Source organism: Numida meleagris, chromosome 9, assembly GCF_002078875.1.
Source record: "Numida meleagris isolate 19003 breed g44 Domestic line chromosome 9, NumMel1.0, whole genome shotgun sequence".
In the NCBI taxonomy this organism is placed as follows: Eukaryota; Metazoa; Chordata; class Aves; order Galliformes; family Numididae; genus Numida; species Numida meleagris.
In genome coordinates this window covers 2,744,451-2,759,074 of record NC_034417.1, presented here as the reverse complement: position 1 = coordinate 2,759,074, position 14,624 = coordinate 2,744,451, and the positions used below count along the sequence as shown (strand labels likewise).

General features: G+C 46.2%; 2 protein-coding genes across 2 annotated transcripts in view; both read left to right on the top strand.

Annotated features, from left to right (window-relative positions):
* Window positions 1-5,621, top strand: part of UBE2Q2 (ubiquitin conjugating enzyme E2 Q2) — a 38,282-nt gene extending 32,661 nt beyond the window's left edge. Inside the window, exons 8-13 of the mRNA XM_021406867.1 lie at window positions 595-685; window positions 1,005-1,063; window positions 2,333-2,381; window positions 2,584-2,679; window positions 3,303-3,369; window positions 4,697-5,621. Of these exons, the coding sequence (XP_021262542.1) occupies window positions 595-685; window positions 1,005-1,063; window positions 2,333-2,381; window positions 2,584-2,679; window positions 3,303-3,369; window positions 4,697-4,728 (394 nt within the window). The 3' untranslated portion in view covers window positions 4,729-5,621. The remainder of the gene's footprint in view (window positions 1-594; window positions 686-1,004; window positions 1,064-2,332; window positions 2,382-2,583; window positions 2,680-3,302; window positions 3,370-4,696) is intronic.
* Window positions 6,000-13,446, top strand: FBXO22 (F-box protein 22). The gene is made up of 7 exons (XM_021406866.1): window positions 6,000-6,201; window positions 6,283-6,415; window positions 6,552-6,639; window positions 6,904-6,999; window positions 8,319-8,483; window positions 9,458-9,623; window positions 10,785-13,446. Exons 1-7 carry the CDS (start codon window positions 6,098-6,100, stop codon window positions 11,212-11,214), a joined length of 1,182 nt encoding a protein of 393 aa, XP_021262541.1. The 5' UTR covers window positions 6,000-6,097; the 3' UTR covers window positions 11,215-13,446.

Here is a 14,624-nt window from a genome sequence, read left to right as displayed (position 1 = left end):
GTCTTTTTTTGATTAGTCTCTTCAAAAACTTTTGGAGTGGCAGTGCTTGGGTTGGATTAACCCGGTAGTGTCTGAATTAATGCCCAGGGTGCTTGCCACCAGTATTGTGCAACAACTGATGAAATTCTGCTGAGAGCAGATACTGCTGACTTCAGTGCTTTTGCAGATGCAGATCACGTTTAACACCGGATACAGAGCTGCACTCACGTTCTCTGCGAAGGGTTCACTAACTGTGCTGCAAATTAGCTCACTGCAGCCTTCCTCTTAACTTATTTTCTTCTCTTGGGACATAGATTTCCAGTGAGTTGAAGAGAGTTAAAATGACTGATTTTTAAGTAAGCAGCTTATTTATTTGCTATCAGTGTTCAAATACCATTTGCTAGTGGTGAGATCGTAGTGCATTGCAGCAAGCTTTCATGGAGATCTGATGGCAAAGTGTTTGCTTGCTCAAGGGAGAAAACATTTTCTTGGGTTTAACTTCAAATTACCGTTTGTCATCTATAAATACATGAAGGAGCTTTCTAAGAGTGATTACTATTCACAGGTAGTGAAAATACTAACTTAATCCAGGATTTCACCCCGCTTCTTTTATAGGGTTGATCCTGACAGCCCTCTGCATAGTGATCTTCAGGTCTTAAAAGAAAAAGAAGGTGTCGAATACATTTTACTCAACTTCTCTTTTAAGGTATGTGTCTGTGGGAAGAAATGCAAGGGTTAAACTTGTAGCTAACTGTAGAAATTGACTAAGGTACCCTTAGCTGCTATCTGAGTTGAGATGGAAGCGTAACATTTAAGGAGAAAAAAAAAATGTGGCTTTCAGAGTGTCACTAGTGCTTCCCAAAGGCTGCTTGTGAGCCAGCACTGTGGAAAGGTGGTTTTTACAGAGCTGAAAAATGTTACTGCTTTAAATCTTATTTGCCAAATAAGGCTACAGAAATAGCTCCTAGTTAGGAAAGCAGCGTCATGGTGTAGTTCTTAACCTGTTCTTTGTTTATGTATTTCAGGATAACTTCCCTTTTGATCCTCCCTTTGTGCGAGTAGTATCTCCTGTGCTCACGGGAGGGTAAGTTGGAGTTGCTTTATAGGAATCTTACATTGTGCTAAAATGTTAAAGCTTGGGATTGGTTGTCTGGGTTTGCACGGAACGTTTTGAGACCAGCAAGCAGACTTGAAGATATTTTCCCAAAATATCAGTCATGATCTGCTATAGACCTTGAGTTTGGTGAAAGGCTCAGCGTGATAAAAAGATGTGCTTCTCAAGTATCATAAGCTAACACTGGGAAACAGCCGAGTGCTTTTTCCAGCTTGATGCAGTTCCTTAGTTTGAATTCTAAGCTTAGAATTGCTTAAGTTGGGCCCAGCTTTGAAAGTCTCCATCAGCCATAATATTTGAAAGCTGATCTCTGAAACTTCTAACACCATCTTACTTCTCCTGTTGTTCTGAATAGCAGTGTGCTTTGAGTTGTTGCTTTGAAGGGGCCTTTTTTGTCTATGCTGGTAAAACTGCCATAAACTTTTTAGTCTAAAAGCTCCTCAAATGCTAATCTGAAAGTATTAAATGAATTGGCACTGTGCTCCAAAAGTTATCTAAAACTTGGCTGAGATGTTTTGTGTGGTGTCTCCTGCAATGCAGCCTCTCCTCTGACAGCTGGTGCTGATTTTGATTTGGTTTTAATTGCTCTTTTTTTTGTTTCCTTATAAATGACACATAGACAGACATTGTTTAAATGCATTGATCATAGCAGAGACTACATTTTTTGAGTGGTAAATTCAGCCTCCTCAGTCAGGTTTTGTGATGGCCAGGCGTGCTGTGCTGACTGCTGAATTCTAAAACCATGGGACGTGATGAACTGTTACTGAAATGGAAATGTTTTAGGGGAAAAGAGCAAGTGAAGATTAGCTTTAACTCACTTGCAACTAAATCTTGGTTTACAGTTGCACCAACGTTGTTTGAAATTGTTAAAGTCCCTAACAGAAGTGTGTTGGATTTTTTTTTTTAACTGCATCAGCACATCCATAGTGTAGTGACAAAAAGCAACATTCCTCTTCCATGGTCTGGCTGCAGCTATGTAAGCAATTGTGCAGAATAGCTGCATCACTGATTTTAACTGTGTATCTGGCCAAGGAAAGCAGTTTCTTTTGTCTTGCAGCACTAATTGGTCTTCCCTATGCCATGGCTAACTAGTTGCAGCATATTACTGGCTGAAGGGCATCTCAGTCCTATGTGGATAAATAAAGTTAAACTGGCCTGAGAGAACTTGAAGTGCTGTGAATGGTTTCATATCTTACTGTCTGATATCAAATATAATTTTCTTCTCGCATTTATTTCTAGATATGTCCTAGGTGGAGGTGCATTATGCATGGAACTTCTTACTAAGCAGGTGAATGCCAACTCTTCCTCTCACTACAGAAATGCCACGAATAACAGTGAAAAGTGCACTCTTTCAGTAAAAAGGCACTTGACGGTAGTAGCTTTGATTCCCTATGTGGAATAAGTTCCAAACAAAACGATACATTCCAAAGCAGATTTGCAAAGTGAGCACAAGAAGCAAGTATTTGTCATATATTTTCTTCCTCCTGCAGGGCTGGAGCAGTGCCTATTCAATAGAATCAGTCATCATGCAGATCAATGCCACTTTAGTCAAAGGAAAAGCCAGAGTTCAGTTTGGAGCCAATAAGGTAAATGCACTGCGTATATCAATTACACAGAGCGTTGTTAGGCTTCTGCTGTTGCTTTGTGACTTGTGTAGAGGATGCTTCATGACAAAATTGTCACTGTAAAAATATTTGTGCTTTGGTTTGTCTCAATCACATATGTCTGGTGCATGTGTGACTATTTTCTTGGCTGTTAACGATGATTTTAAGAAAGATAAATGTTTGCGGAGGGTAAGTGTTGGATGGGCAGGGTATTTAATTAGGCTTGTACCTGGGGGAGGGAAGGAGGATTCAGAATGGGGGAAAGATTTGGGAATCCTGGCTCCAAGGAGGGCTGTAGATAGCATTGCTGCCAGGTTTGCGTGTGCTGATGTTAAGAGGTTCTCCTTCCACTGGACTTAGTACCTGACAGTTTTCCTGAGAGGATGAAAAATACTGCCTTGCAAATACTCCTGATCTTGAGCCCTTCAGAATTGATCTAAATCATAATTCAGTTCAAGCGTGCACATTGCTAACAGACTGCGACTTGATCTGAAGTACTAAATGCTGTTTTCACAAGAGATGTAAATATGTCAATGAAATTGTGACTCGCTTGCTGGTGTTTTAAGTACTGATTCAAGAGTTGTTTGGATTTTTTTTCCTTTCAGAATCAATATAACCTAGCAAGAGCACAGCAGTCCTATAAGTCACTAGTACAAATACATGAGAAAAATGGTATGTATGCCTTGCATTTTTGTTCTTGTATGCAGAGCATCCTGGGATTTTGATATTGGGACCAATCAAACTTGAAGTGCTGGAATGCCTTAGGTTGGATTGGGAAGGCAGGAGATGGTGTTTCTGTTTCTCATCTGTAAGCATTGTAGTCTTTCTAGTTAAAGTAACTTGACTGACCATCACTGGGACTCCAGCTTACATGGTAGTAACAGTGTTCCATGTGTTCCTATTGCCTTTGAAAGGTGGTTTTCCTTTTCAACTGGTTGACCTGGCAGCTTTATTGTTACTGTAGCTGTTGGAGTGACTAGGTGTTAGTGAAGTGCTGGATGGAAGGCTGTCTGCCTCTTTGTTTCTGTGTGGCAAGAGCTGAGAAATAGTAACCATTAAAGAAGATGGTCGCTGGTCTGTCTTTCCACTTCTTCAAAAAATACAAAAAGCCCCAGTGAGGCGCACTGGCTGGGGAATGGGAGATGGATTTGTTTTCCTCTGTTTAAAGCCAGTTAATGTTCTTGTGGCTGCTAAAAGCAAATATTAAGTGTGCTTGAGGTATAATTGCATTCGTTGTGGCAGGATGAGAAGGCCAGAAACGACCTGAGGCTTTAGTTGGTTTAAGTGAGTTAGATGTTGTACAAAAGCAGGCAGCAGAGTTGGTGCCCTGCTCTCCCGATGAGGGACTTAGTCCCAGTTCTGACTTCAGCGTTACACAGTGTCCTTTGGAAACTCACGTTGCTGCGAACATGATGTGAGTGTATTTTGGTGTGATGAGCACCTCTGTTTTCCCACTTCTAAAACAAACATAATGCCTTCAGGACTGTTAGGAAGAAGATCACAGAGGAAGATTTTAAGATGCTTTCCAGTTTCATGACATGTTGATCTTGCCATTAACTGAGTCTCTTGCTTTTTTAGTTTGCAACAAAAGCCAGCATGGCTGTTCACTTCTAGCTGCATTCTAGCCTTGACTACAGGGATTGCTGCTGCAACAGGGGCTGTACACAAAACGTTCACAGCATTTATTGCTGCTGCAAAAGGCATCTTTGTTAACTTACTGCTGCTATCAGTTCTCTGTGACAACATAAGTAGGGCCTCTGCTCACTGTACTAAAACCAAGAGGAATTTTTACCATAGTGGCTGGGAGACTTGAGATTGGAGATCTGGAGGTGGTCAGAAAAAGCCCTGTACACTTGATCCGTTATGATTCAACATGCCAAATGCTATCAGGAGCCAAAGTTACTCACCTGACATTTCTGCCACCCGTTCAGAAGGCAGCTGGTAAGCTCCTCTGAGCAGAGCCAGGGCAGTGCCTAATGCGTTTCTCTGTTCTCCATAGGCTGGTACACTCCTCCAAAAGAAGACGGTTAATACTGAGGACTGTTGTATACCTGGACCAATGCCAACAAAAAAGAGCTCTTTTTAATGTTTTCCAACACACAGACTCGAGCTATGAGTGCCCCTATAACAGCCGTACTGAAGACTTTAGCTATTAGATAAGTTAGTGGATAATCTGTCAACTGACACGTCAAGTATAAGTTGCAGCCTTACCATTCCGCTCTTCTTAGGCATCTTGGACTGAGCAGTCTGGGCCTTTGCTGTATTTGTTCTTCATGGATTAAGCATATTTGGGCCACTCCCTCCTTTCTCCCTTTTTTTTAATTTGGAAGTGCAAGCTCGCTGCAGTGGGCTGCTGCGTTCCCGAGGAGCGCTGAGCAGGAGTCGGTCACGCACTTCTTTTGTGCATTTCTTACCTTTTGCAGGATGCAGACCGCCGAGACTTGAGTTGTGTTGTTTCATTTAAAGTCAGGAGGTTTCATATGTTGTTTAATACTGTTATAGGAAATGTCAGACCTTGCAAATCACAGTAGTTTTTCTGGTCTAAAAATGACAGCGTTTGTAGTATTTCCAAATTAATGATATAGGAAAAGCACATGTATGTTAAGTCATTAAACATTTTCATGGCTGTATGAGAATACGAACTATTTCTTGGAAGAGATGCTCATGGTCAGATGGTTTTGCCCTCCTTTTCCCCGTCAAGCAGTGCAGGCGGTGCCGCTGCAGCTGTCAGCTCCCGGGCGCCGCTGTGCTCCGCTGCTGCGGGCGGCTCCCTCTGCTGAAGCTGCGCGGCCGCAGGCTGAGGATCGAAGTTATTTAAATTACTAAAAAAAAAAAACCTTTTTAGGTGATCCATTTTATTAACGGGTTGTTGCAATCATTTGTAAACTAATGAACTGATAAAGCGATTGATTGGCACAAAGCGAGACGGAAGTCCGTGAATGAATTCTTTTACGTAGAAGCTCCGCTCCAGCACCCCGACCCGGAGGAGCGCCGCAGCGGAAGACGGATGTGCGCCGTGCCCGGGCCGGGCCGTGCGGCGCCTCCCGCGGCCATCCCGGCGCGGGGCCGAGGGCCCATCCCGCCTCGCTGAGCCCCTCCGGCCGTGCCCTGGCGGCCGGGCCGTGCCTGCAGCTGCCGCCGTGGGCACGAGGCCGCGCGGGGCGGCCCCGCTTCCCCGCTCGGGCCCGGCGAGCGCGCCGCGATTTGTAAACTTGCATCAAGTTGACGAATAAAGGCCGTTTTGAGAACCGCTGTGCCGTGCCGCTTCCGGGGCGGGGCCGGAAGGGATGCGGGCGGAAGTGCCGCGGGCGGAAGTGCCGCCGCCGGAACCGGAAGCGCGTCGCCCCGCGGCGGTGTCGGCGTCGCGTCTGGCGGCGGGGAAGGGCGCGGCTGCGCGGCCATGGAGGCTCCGGGGAAGGGCGGCCTCGTCCTCGGCAACCTGGCCGAGGTGGTGGAGCGCGTGCTCGGCTTCCTGCCCACCAAGGCGCTGCTGCGCGCCGCCTGGTAAGCAACGGGGGCGGGCGGGCGGCGGCGGGAGGTCGACGCCGTTACTGAGGTAACGTGGGCGGGGCGGCTGTGTTGCAGCGTGTGCCGGCTGTGGAGGGAGTGCGCGCGGCGGATCCTGCGCACGCGGCAGCGCCTCGCTTGGGTGTCGGCGCTGGAGCCCGGCCCGCCCGGCGGCCACGCGCTGGTGCAGGCGTTGGCCCGAGAGCTCGAGGTGGGTCCGCGTGCTCTGAGGGCGCGCTTCCCCCCTGCCCCGCCCCTCGGTGTCCCGGTTCGTGCCTCGCGGAAAGGGGCGGTGCCGGTACCGGGCCGGCGTTACCAGCGCGCCCGCGCCTCGCGTCTTCTTGCAGAGGGTGCACGTCCTGCCCCAGACCGTGCTCTACATCGCCGACGCGGAGACGTTCAGCGGGCACGAGGAGTGCCACGAGCACAAGAAAGGTACCCGCGGGGCGCGGAGCCGCCGGGGGGAGCGCTCTGAATCCGAACGTGGAAGGAAACGCGGCCCCGGCCGGCGGCTGCTTTACGTGGGAGCGCGGCGGTTCGCCCCGTGTTGCTGGCTCTGCTCTGCTTAGGGATGGCACGGGGGCCTTGCGTGGGTAACGGCGGCGGAATGAGAAGGGATCGGCTGCGGGGTTTGTTCCTGTCAGGTTTGCAGCGGCTCGGTTCCACTTCTCTGTGCCGTTTTTGTTTCCTTTTTAATAGCCAGAAAAAGAAACAGTAAGGAAACAGCCGCTGCGATTGAAAAACTGTTGCCAAAGCGATGTCAAGTCCTCGGACTGCTCACCCCGGGGATCGTAGGTAGGAGCCTCCTTTGAGTGCTGTCCTTGTTGTTAGCGTGTTTGTGCCTACCTGCTCGCCTTCACTTCTCATCGCACAGTGTACAAAGGAGAAAGCTTTCTTCTTGTTTCTGTGATTACAGGGGATAGCTCCTATGCTGTGTATCTCAGCAGCGAGCTTTTACATATCAAACAATCGTGCAGGCGTTTGCTCAGTGTTTGCTTCCAGTCTCTGTCGCTGCGGCTGTGACCAACCTGAGCAGGCTTATAGCATGAAGAGTAAGGGGTTGCATAGACACCTGCTTGAAGTCACTAATAGCCATAAACACTTGATTCTGTGCCTATAAAAGGCTGCTTGAGTACTTATATTTAGAATCAGTGTGCTTTCAGGTAGATTATTTCTGTCTTCATTTGTTCGTAGCATCCTTTTGCTTTCTTAGTTCTTTTCTTCCTGCTTTGACCTTTTGGTGTATTTATGAAGTGTAACCATCTCAGCCTGTCATTTTCTTGGACAAATCACTTCTTCCTGAAAAAGTTTTCTGTTCTTTTAGCCCGGGCAGCTTGTCTTTGCAGCATGGATACCAAGAATGCGGAAGTGCTTTGCACAGCTGCATCAGCTCATGCTTGTCTCTGTACAGAATTATTTAACCCAGAGTGCTTTTTTGCCCTCGTGTTGGTGGCTTAGTTCCACAGAGATCAAATGGTATTGAAAAGCTTCTCAGTATTTCTGAGCGAGGGCACCCATCGCGTAGCTCCAGTCCAAGCTCTTAGTGTCATGAACTGCTGCTCTGCAGCTGTTGTGTGTGCTCCTCTGGTCCCCAGGTTTATCCACAGCGTCGCAGTATTTCTCTGCCTTGGTGGCTGTGCCTGGTCCTTGTCAGCAGCCTAACCCAGTACTGCGGTCTCACTGTTTGTGTCACTTTGCTTTCTGCTGCCATCACACACTTGTGTAACACCATTCTGTTTTGTTTATAGTCCTTAAAAACCTGAGTATCCTTGCGTAGTTCTAGAAGTTGGTAGGAAGGCTTGAGACAGTTGTATTGCACAGCGCTTGTTTTCCACTTGATTTGTATTTGATGTGGCTGGAGGAAAATTTCTGTATGCGTCTTTGCCTCCTTGTGCAAAGTGACTTCAGCATCATTTCTAGGCAGTGGAACTCCTACACGTTGCATCTTTCACAACAACAGCAAAAAAAAAAATTCATACCAGTTACTAATTAGATGTGTTGTGATGGAAGCGAGCTCTCACGTTCTGTATTGCATACGCTGCTCTGCCTCTTTGAGCCTGCATCATAGACAAAAGTGTCAGAGTCACTGATCTTTTTTTTTTGTGTCATTGTAGTTACCCCTATGGGTTCAAGCAGCAATCAACCTCAAGAAATTGAAGATGGTGAAGCTGGGTTTGCTCTTTTGTTTCCCAAAATTGATGGGGTAAAAATCCAAACCTTCCATTTTCCTAAAGAAGTAAAGAATAGGGTCATTGATGAAAATAAGTTTGCTGAAGCAGGTACGTCCTTGTTCTCCCTTCAGTCTGGGCTTTTGTCAAGTGTTTTGCTGCTCTTTTAGCTCCAGTGTGAAATTACACATAGGACCACCAGCTCCCATGCTGTGTTCGCGGAGCGCTGCGTGGCTCTGCAAGGCTGCTCTGGTAACTGCCCGTCTCTGTTCCACCCAGTGTCAGGAGTGCTGAGGTTAAGTTATCCTGAGCATGTCTCAGACTTCTTCATTCACGCTGCAAGCAGAGCTGCTAAGAGGGAGCTGTTTTAAGCAACCCAGTAACTGATGAGAAGTAACAAGAAATGAGGTTGTGCCATTGGGAATTATTCTGGCCACTGCAGTTTAGAAAGGAGTGGGAAACAGCAGCTGCTTTTCTTCCACAAAGTAACTTTGTTTTTAGATACTAAGTCAGATGTTGTAGTAAGGAAAGGTTTAAAGAAAGACAATATGTTTTAATAGGTACAGTTTACATTCCTTGTGTTGAATTTATGAAGAGTAACCTGAGGGCTTTGTGTGTCTTCTTGGAACTTGGCAATTTCTTTCTTGGGATAAGTAACAGGCTGATGCACGCATCTTGATAATTTTAAATTTTTTAAGTAAAGCTGTTTACTCCCTTGTGGTTCTTGTTGAATAACAATGTGTGCTCAGTTTAAATCTGTACAAAGATAATGAAAACTGTGAAGTAAAACACAAGGACTGTGCCACGGTAAAACTCAAATGCTCTGTGAAAGAAGTGGACAGCAGGAGGAAGCAGATACAATCCACTTTTCATCACTCAGTTCTTTTCTGAAATTCTCATGTATGTGGTGAATGCAGCCCAGCTCCTGAACACGTGGCTGACTTGTGTCCTGTTTTTCACATGCGGCAATGGAAAGCCATTGCTGGAGGCATTAGGTTATTTAAGGAAGGAGTGGAGAGTGTACGTAGAACTCTTAGACTTTAGGGGAAGTCAAAATAAGGGAACTGAAGTTGTTGTTTTTGTAGGCCTGAAGAATAATCCAGATCTTCGTGTGGTTCTTCTGTTTGGTTACAACTCCTGGAAGGCTGGAGCTACTCGGTTTCTTCATCAAATAGTCAATCCTTTAAATGAAAAAAGTATCATCCTAGCCGGGGGACAAGTGGAGAGCTTTACATCGCTGATCTCTGAGAAGTAGGTATATCGTTCAAGGTAAATTGTGAAAAAGATTTGAAATGGAAAAAACGTGGCAGAAGCTGTAATGTTTTAGCTGTGTCATATTGGAAATGCCCATTAACAGTTGTAGATTGTTATGTTTTGCTTAAGAGAACAAAATCCACCTGCTGCACTGTGTTCCAGTGGGAAGAGCTGGAGGCTTTGTTTATACATTGAGTTCTGGAAGCCCAGCTAGGAAAACAACTGGAGGATATTTTCAGCTACATTTGTTTATTGCAGTATGTGCTTGCTCTCTGGCTTTCAGGTAAATTATCACTCATTGCGACAGAGACCTTTTATATGACTGTTCTGGTTTTATGTCAGTCTCATTTTGGCTCACATTAGAGAGCAGTAGCTGAATACGGAACCAGAGCTGCGCCCTGTGAGCACAAGTAGCTCCAAAGAAATATGGCACTACAGGGGCTGGGCTTGATCTGACCCACTTAAACCCCATGCTTCCATCGAGAGCCCTGCAGGGACGATTTGGGCTTCTTTGCTCCAGGTGCTCTGCTGACTTGCTGGTGCATCCTCCCTGGAGCATCCTATGCTGGGGAGTGTGCTGCAGACATGCCTGTGGGTCCTCTCATGCAGTGTTGGTCTGGACTCCATAGTGATAGGATTATTTTTTTGCATCTAATTTATGCCAGCTGCACCGTAATTCCAGATCAGAGAGCTGTCTATATTAAACTATTACTAAGATTACATGAATAGGTAACCACTAAAACCAGCGCGTGTCTGGCCAGCCATCGAGCACAGACCCATAGCAACAGGAATCTGAAGCTGTTCCAGACTGCTGCCCTGGTTTGATACGTAAACGCTGCGTATCTTTGGTTAAGATTAACTTACAGTTCAGCTGGAATTACAGAGCTGTGATGTGCACCGACTGAATTTGGCAAGCGTCGGAAAGACAGGCTTATGATTAATCCCAGGTAATTGATGTGAAAGGTTTTCCTTGGGAAAGGTTGCTGGATAAAGAGGAAAAAAAAAAGGTGGAAGAGTTTGTTTAGTTTTTAACAATGGTGGCTTTCAAAATCACCAGGATGTTGGTCAGTTCGGCAACCTGTTCCTGCAGCAGGAGCGCATTCAGGTCTGCAGTGGTCACGCTGGGCTGCTCTCTAACTGAGGCCTGTTGCCTTTCAGTAACACCGCCCAGCCCAGCGATGCCTGCGGTGTGGTGGGGCTGGCTTTCAGCGGTCCCCAGATCCAGAGCGCGACGGTTTTGTTAGACCAGGACGTCGCTGATGAGAGGACAGCAGAAGCCGCCATGCAGCGTCTGAAAGCAGCAAACATCCCCGAGTGTAACACCATTGGCTTCATGTTCGCCTGTGTTGGCAGAGGATATCGGCATTATAAAACCAAGAGGAACATGGAAGCGGATGCTTTTAGGAAGTTTTTTCCAAATGTTCCCCTATTTGGCTTTTTCGGACATGGGGAAATAGGATGCGATCGAATAGTTACTGGGAATTTCGTGTTAAGAGAATGTAATGATGTAAAGGATGACCTTCTTCATGGTTACACCACCGTTATGACTCTCATTCATCTTGGTTCAACTAAAGCAAACCAGGCGTAAACGTGGTTGTGATGCATCAGTGAGCTGCTCATCGCGGAAGACTGAGAAGTCCAGAAGAATGGACGTCTTGCAGTCCATGCACTTTCTAAAACATAAACACCATTTTCCTGATATTATCAAGCCCTGTAGTTGGAACAGAGTTTAATGTAATAGCTGTGAGGAAGCTTTGCCTTTTGTTAATCCCCTGCACGTGCCGAAATTGCAGGGAAATGATATTTTATGGAGTTCTGCACTTGAAGAAAGCCTTTTTTTTCCTAAAATGAGAACAGTTTGCACAAGTGGCGGTCAGAGGCCAAGGAATCAACGTGCAGAAATAGTACTTTGACGTGCTCTGCTTGTGTGTGCAACACAGTCCAGAAAAACCATCAGTGTGTGCTGAAATACTGATGCATAAAATCCACCTCTTCCTGGGTTTTAAGAGTGACGCACAACCTGCCCAGACTGGAGCCCTATTTACAAACCTGAATAGTTTGCTAGGTAAAATTCAAGGAAATCTTTAGGGAAAAAAACAAGAAAGTGCTCATTAAATAAAGACAACGTTATGGAAATGCCCCCTGCTTTCTGGTCTTAGAGAAAAAAGCTCTGATCTAGTGAGGTGCTGCCAGCTTTGAAGTTCAACTCATTTCACCGCCTTGGACTAAATTTCACTCATCTTAAATGTTTGATTTAGAACAATCCCTGATACGTTGTGTCTACCAGCAGTTTTAGTCTTTGTGTACAGTAGTTTTCACCACCAGAGTGGACTGCTTGTCCTTCCTTTTGGATTCTCTTGTAGCGTGGTCTCTGGTACAAACTTTCAAATCCACAGTACACAAAAATGGAGACTCTAACTGGTGTTTTTAAGAAGGTTTTTGCTTTTTAATATGAAATTCTGGGCCACACAAGACCTGGCGATGTTCTTTTTGTCTCGAGCCTCTAAGGCTTGTGCTTCTGCGTGTTCTGTGAGCTGAAGCTTTTACATCAGTCATCTATTTTGGGTGCTGCAGCGGGAAGGTAGTGTTACAAAGTTCACGTAGGTTCTTTCATCATATTCTCAGCGTCGCTCATAATATAGCTGCTCGCTTATAAGTTCTTTTCTCCCTTTTACTTTCACTTAGCAACAGAATGACAAGAAAGTAAGATTTATTTGGCCCCATTTCATCATGCTTCAGAATGCCTCTTCGGGCATCTGCCCTGTTCTCAGTTTAGTAAGAAGAAAATACTTGGCTGCATATTGTACAACAAAACGACTACGTGTTGCTGTCCGTGTAACAGTCGAGACTGCACTTGGCAACTTCTCCTCAGTGTGTCCATGCTGTTCTCAGTTGGAAGAGGCCTCATGAGTGGGGAGAGGTTTTCCTGTCTTGCACCTGTCCTGCACCAGAGCAGAACTGTTTTCAGTGGGTGCTAAGCACAGGCTGTTCTTTCCCGCTGCTCAGTTGGTGGTGATGTGTTTTAACTCAAAGACATAGGATGTGAACTCCCAGTGGCCTTCTTGCCAGGGACAGGAGATCAGTAACGGTGGGTGTGATTGGAAGAGCATTAATTACTGCATTTGGAAGAAGAAGTTGGGAATTCAGTGTGCTTGAATGTAAGGGGAGGACAGGGAGATGCATGTTTTCTCTTTGCAGCGTAACAGGAACGTCACGTTTGGCCCTTTCTGACTGTGTAGCATTACATACTTAACAGTAGGCAAAGAATGTGTTTCATTTCTGTAATACAGACAGGACTTCTGTAATAGTTACCATGAGTGTGGTCTAGCCACCAGCACAGCTGTTAGCGTCGGCCTGTCAGCTTCAGCTGACTTTTTGCTGCAGCACAAGTAAACAAGTGTTACCAACCACACTTCTGGATCAAGAGTGCAAGCACATCCCAGAGTGTCCCAAGCAGCAGCTTGTGAGTTTCAACCGTGGCACGACAAAGCAGAAAATGAGAATGCAGTTTGAAGGAGCTCGTTGTCGGGGAGGCTTCTCAGCCCAGCCCTTCAGCTGAAGGCACTCGTGAGTGTTGGAGGAAACCACAGCACGAAGAAGCCTCTGCAGGGGAGATCCCAAGAGCTTGCACCAGCATCCAGGATCACCGCCACCACCGGGGAAGGGGGAAGAGCCCGGAGCTCTCCAGAGACGTGCACTGCCCAGCTGGCATCGCCGCGCCGCTCCCCTGGGCCGCGTCATCTCTCCCGTGTGCCGGGGAAGCGGTGCGGTACAAAATATTGCTACGTATTTGATTAAAGTGTTTTGGTATCCAGATTCACTTTGCCTCCAAATTGTCATTTACTCTTAAACCGTGACAACTCCCGTGTGAAACCAGTTACATTTGCTTACGGGGTCTCACGTGCAGCCTGCCTGGCTCCTCAGAGCACAAGGCAGGGCGCGACCTGAGCCGGTGCAAAGAGCTGCAGTGCAGGAATTCAGACCTCTGTCACTCCAGAGTTGTAGAGCGGACAAAGTTAGTTACACGAGTATTCAGTAATTGGGTCAAACGCGAATAGCAGTGCTTCTCACACTGCATGACTACACAGAAGGACTTCTCCGGTGGTAATCACCTGCACGGTGACAGCGGTGATGGTTGTTTCGTGCACGAGTATGTAGACCTTAAGTGACTACAAGAGGATTTTGTTTTAGTGAAGAAAAAAGGAAAGCCCCCCAGCGACGAGGTCTGCAGAGAAGAGTGGGGATTTTGCTGGCGCAAGGCAAAAGGCATTCTTTTTCCACATGTTTTGAATATGCACAGAGAAGCATTACTCATTTCCAGTTAATGCATATTTCAATTAAGTGAACCGAGGGTGAAAGAAAATATGCAAGAAGGCAAGTGGCATGATATATAACCCATTATTTGCACAACCAAACCAGCAATTACAAAAATAGCATCCAACTATTACTAGAATGTTAATTTTAACATTACTGCTGCAAAAGTTCTCTTAGTACGGATTTTTCTATGGTGTGCAGTTGTGAGGAAGCGAGAATAACTTGATGGGAAAGAGCCCGATGATGCTAAATTCACAAGGGTGCTGCTGGAAAGCAGCTTCAGCTGAAAACTGCAGAACGCTGCAGCTGGAGACGGCGAAGCTATTTCTCGTTCCTGGCTGTCAGAAGGTTTGTTTGGGCCCGAGTTAAGATTGGAACGAGCTTTGTTTGCACGGGTGAATGAGTCACCCTGAATCATGGCCCCTTGGCAGCGAGCAGTGAGCACGGGGATGTAAACGACACCGCCAAACTTTGACTTGTAGCGCGCGGCACAGGAGGCTGCGAAGAACATTAAGCCCCAAACTGAGTTTGAATAAAGCCAAGTGATTACGTATGATTCTGATTTAATTAAAAGTCTGCCTGAGCACGCCGAAAACATTAAGAGAATAATTATTTCTCCATGACATCTGATTATTTTTCAGGATTATATTACAGGGGAGGTAAGCAGCGGAGGCTCAGGCATCG

Coding starts and splice junctions, on each gene's coding strand:
- FBXO22 (XM_021406866.1), top strand. CDS start 6,098: ATGGAGGCTCCGGGGAAGGGCGGCCTCGTCCTCGGCAACCTGGCCGAG. Junction 7,000..8,318: donor GCTCACCCCGGGGATCGTAG/GTAGGAGCCTCC, acceptor GTGTCATTGTAG/TTACCCCTATGGGTTCAAGC. Junction 8,484..9,457: donor AAATAAGTTTGCTGAAGCAG/GTACGTCCTTGT, acceptor TTGTTTTTGTAG/GCCTGAAGAATAATCCAGAT.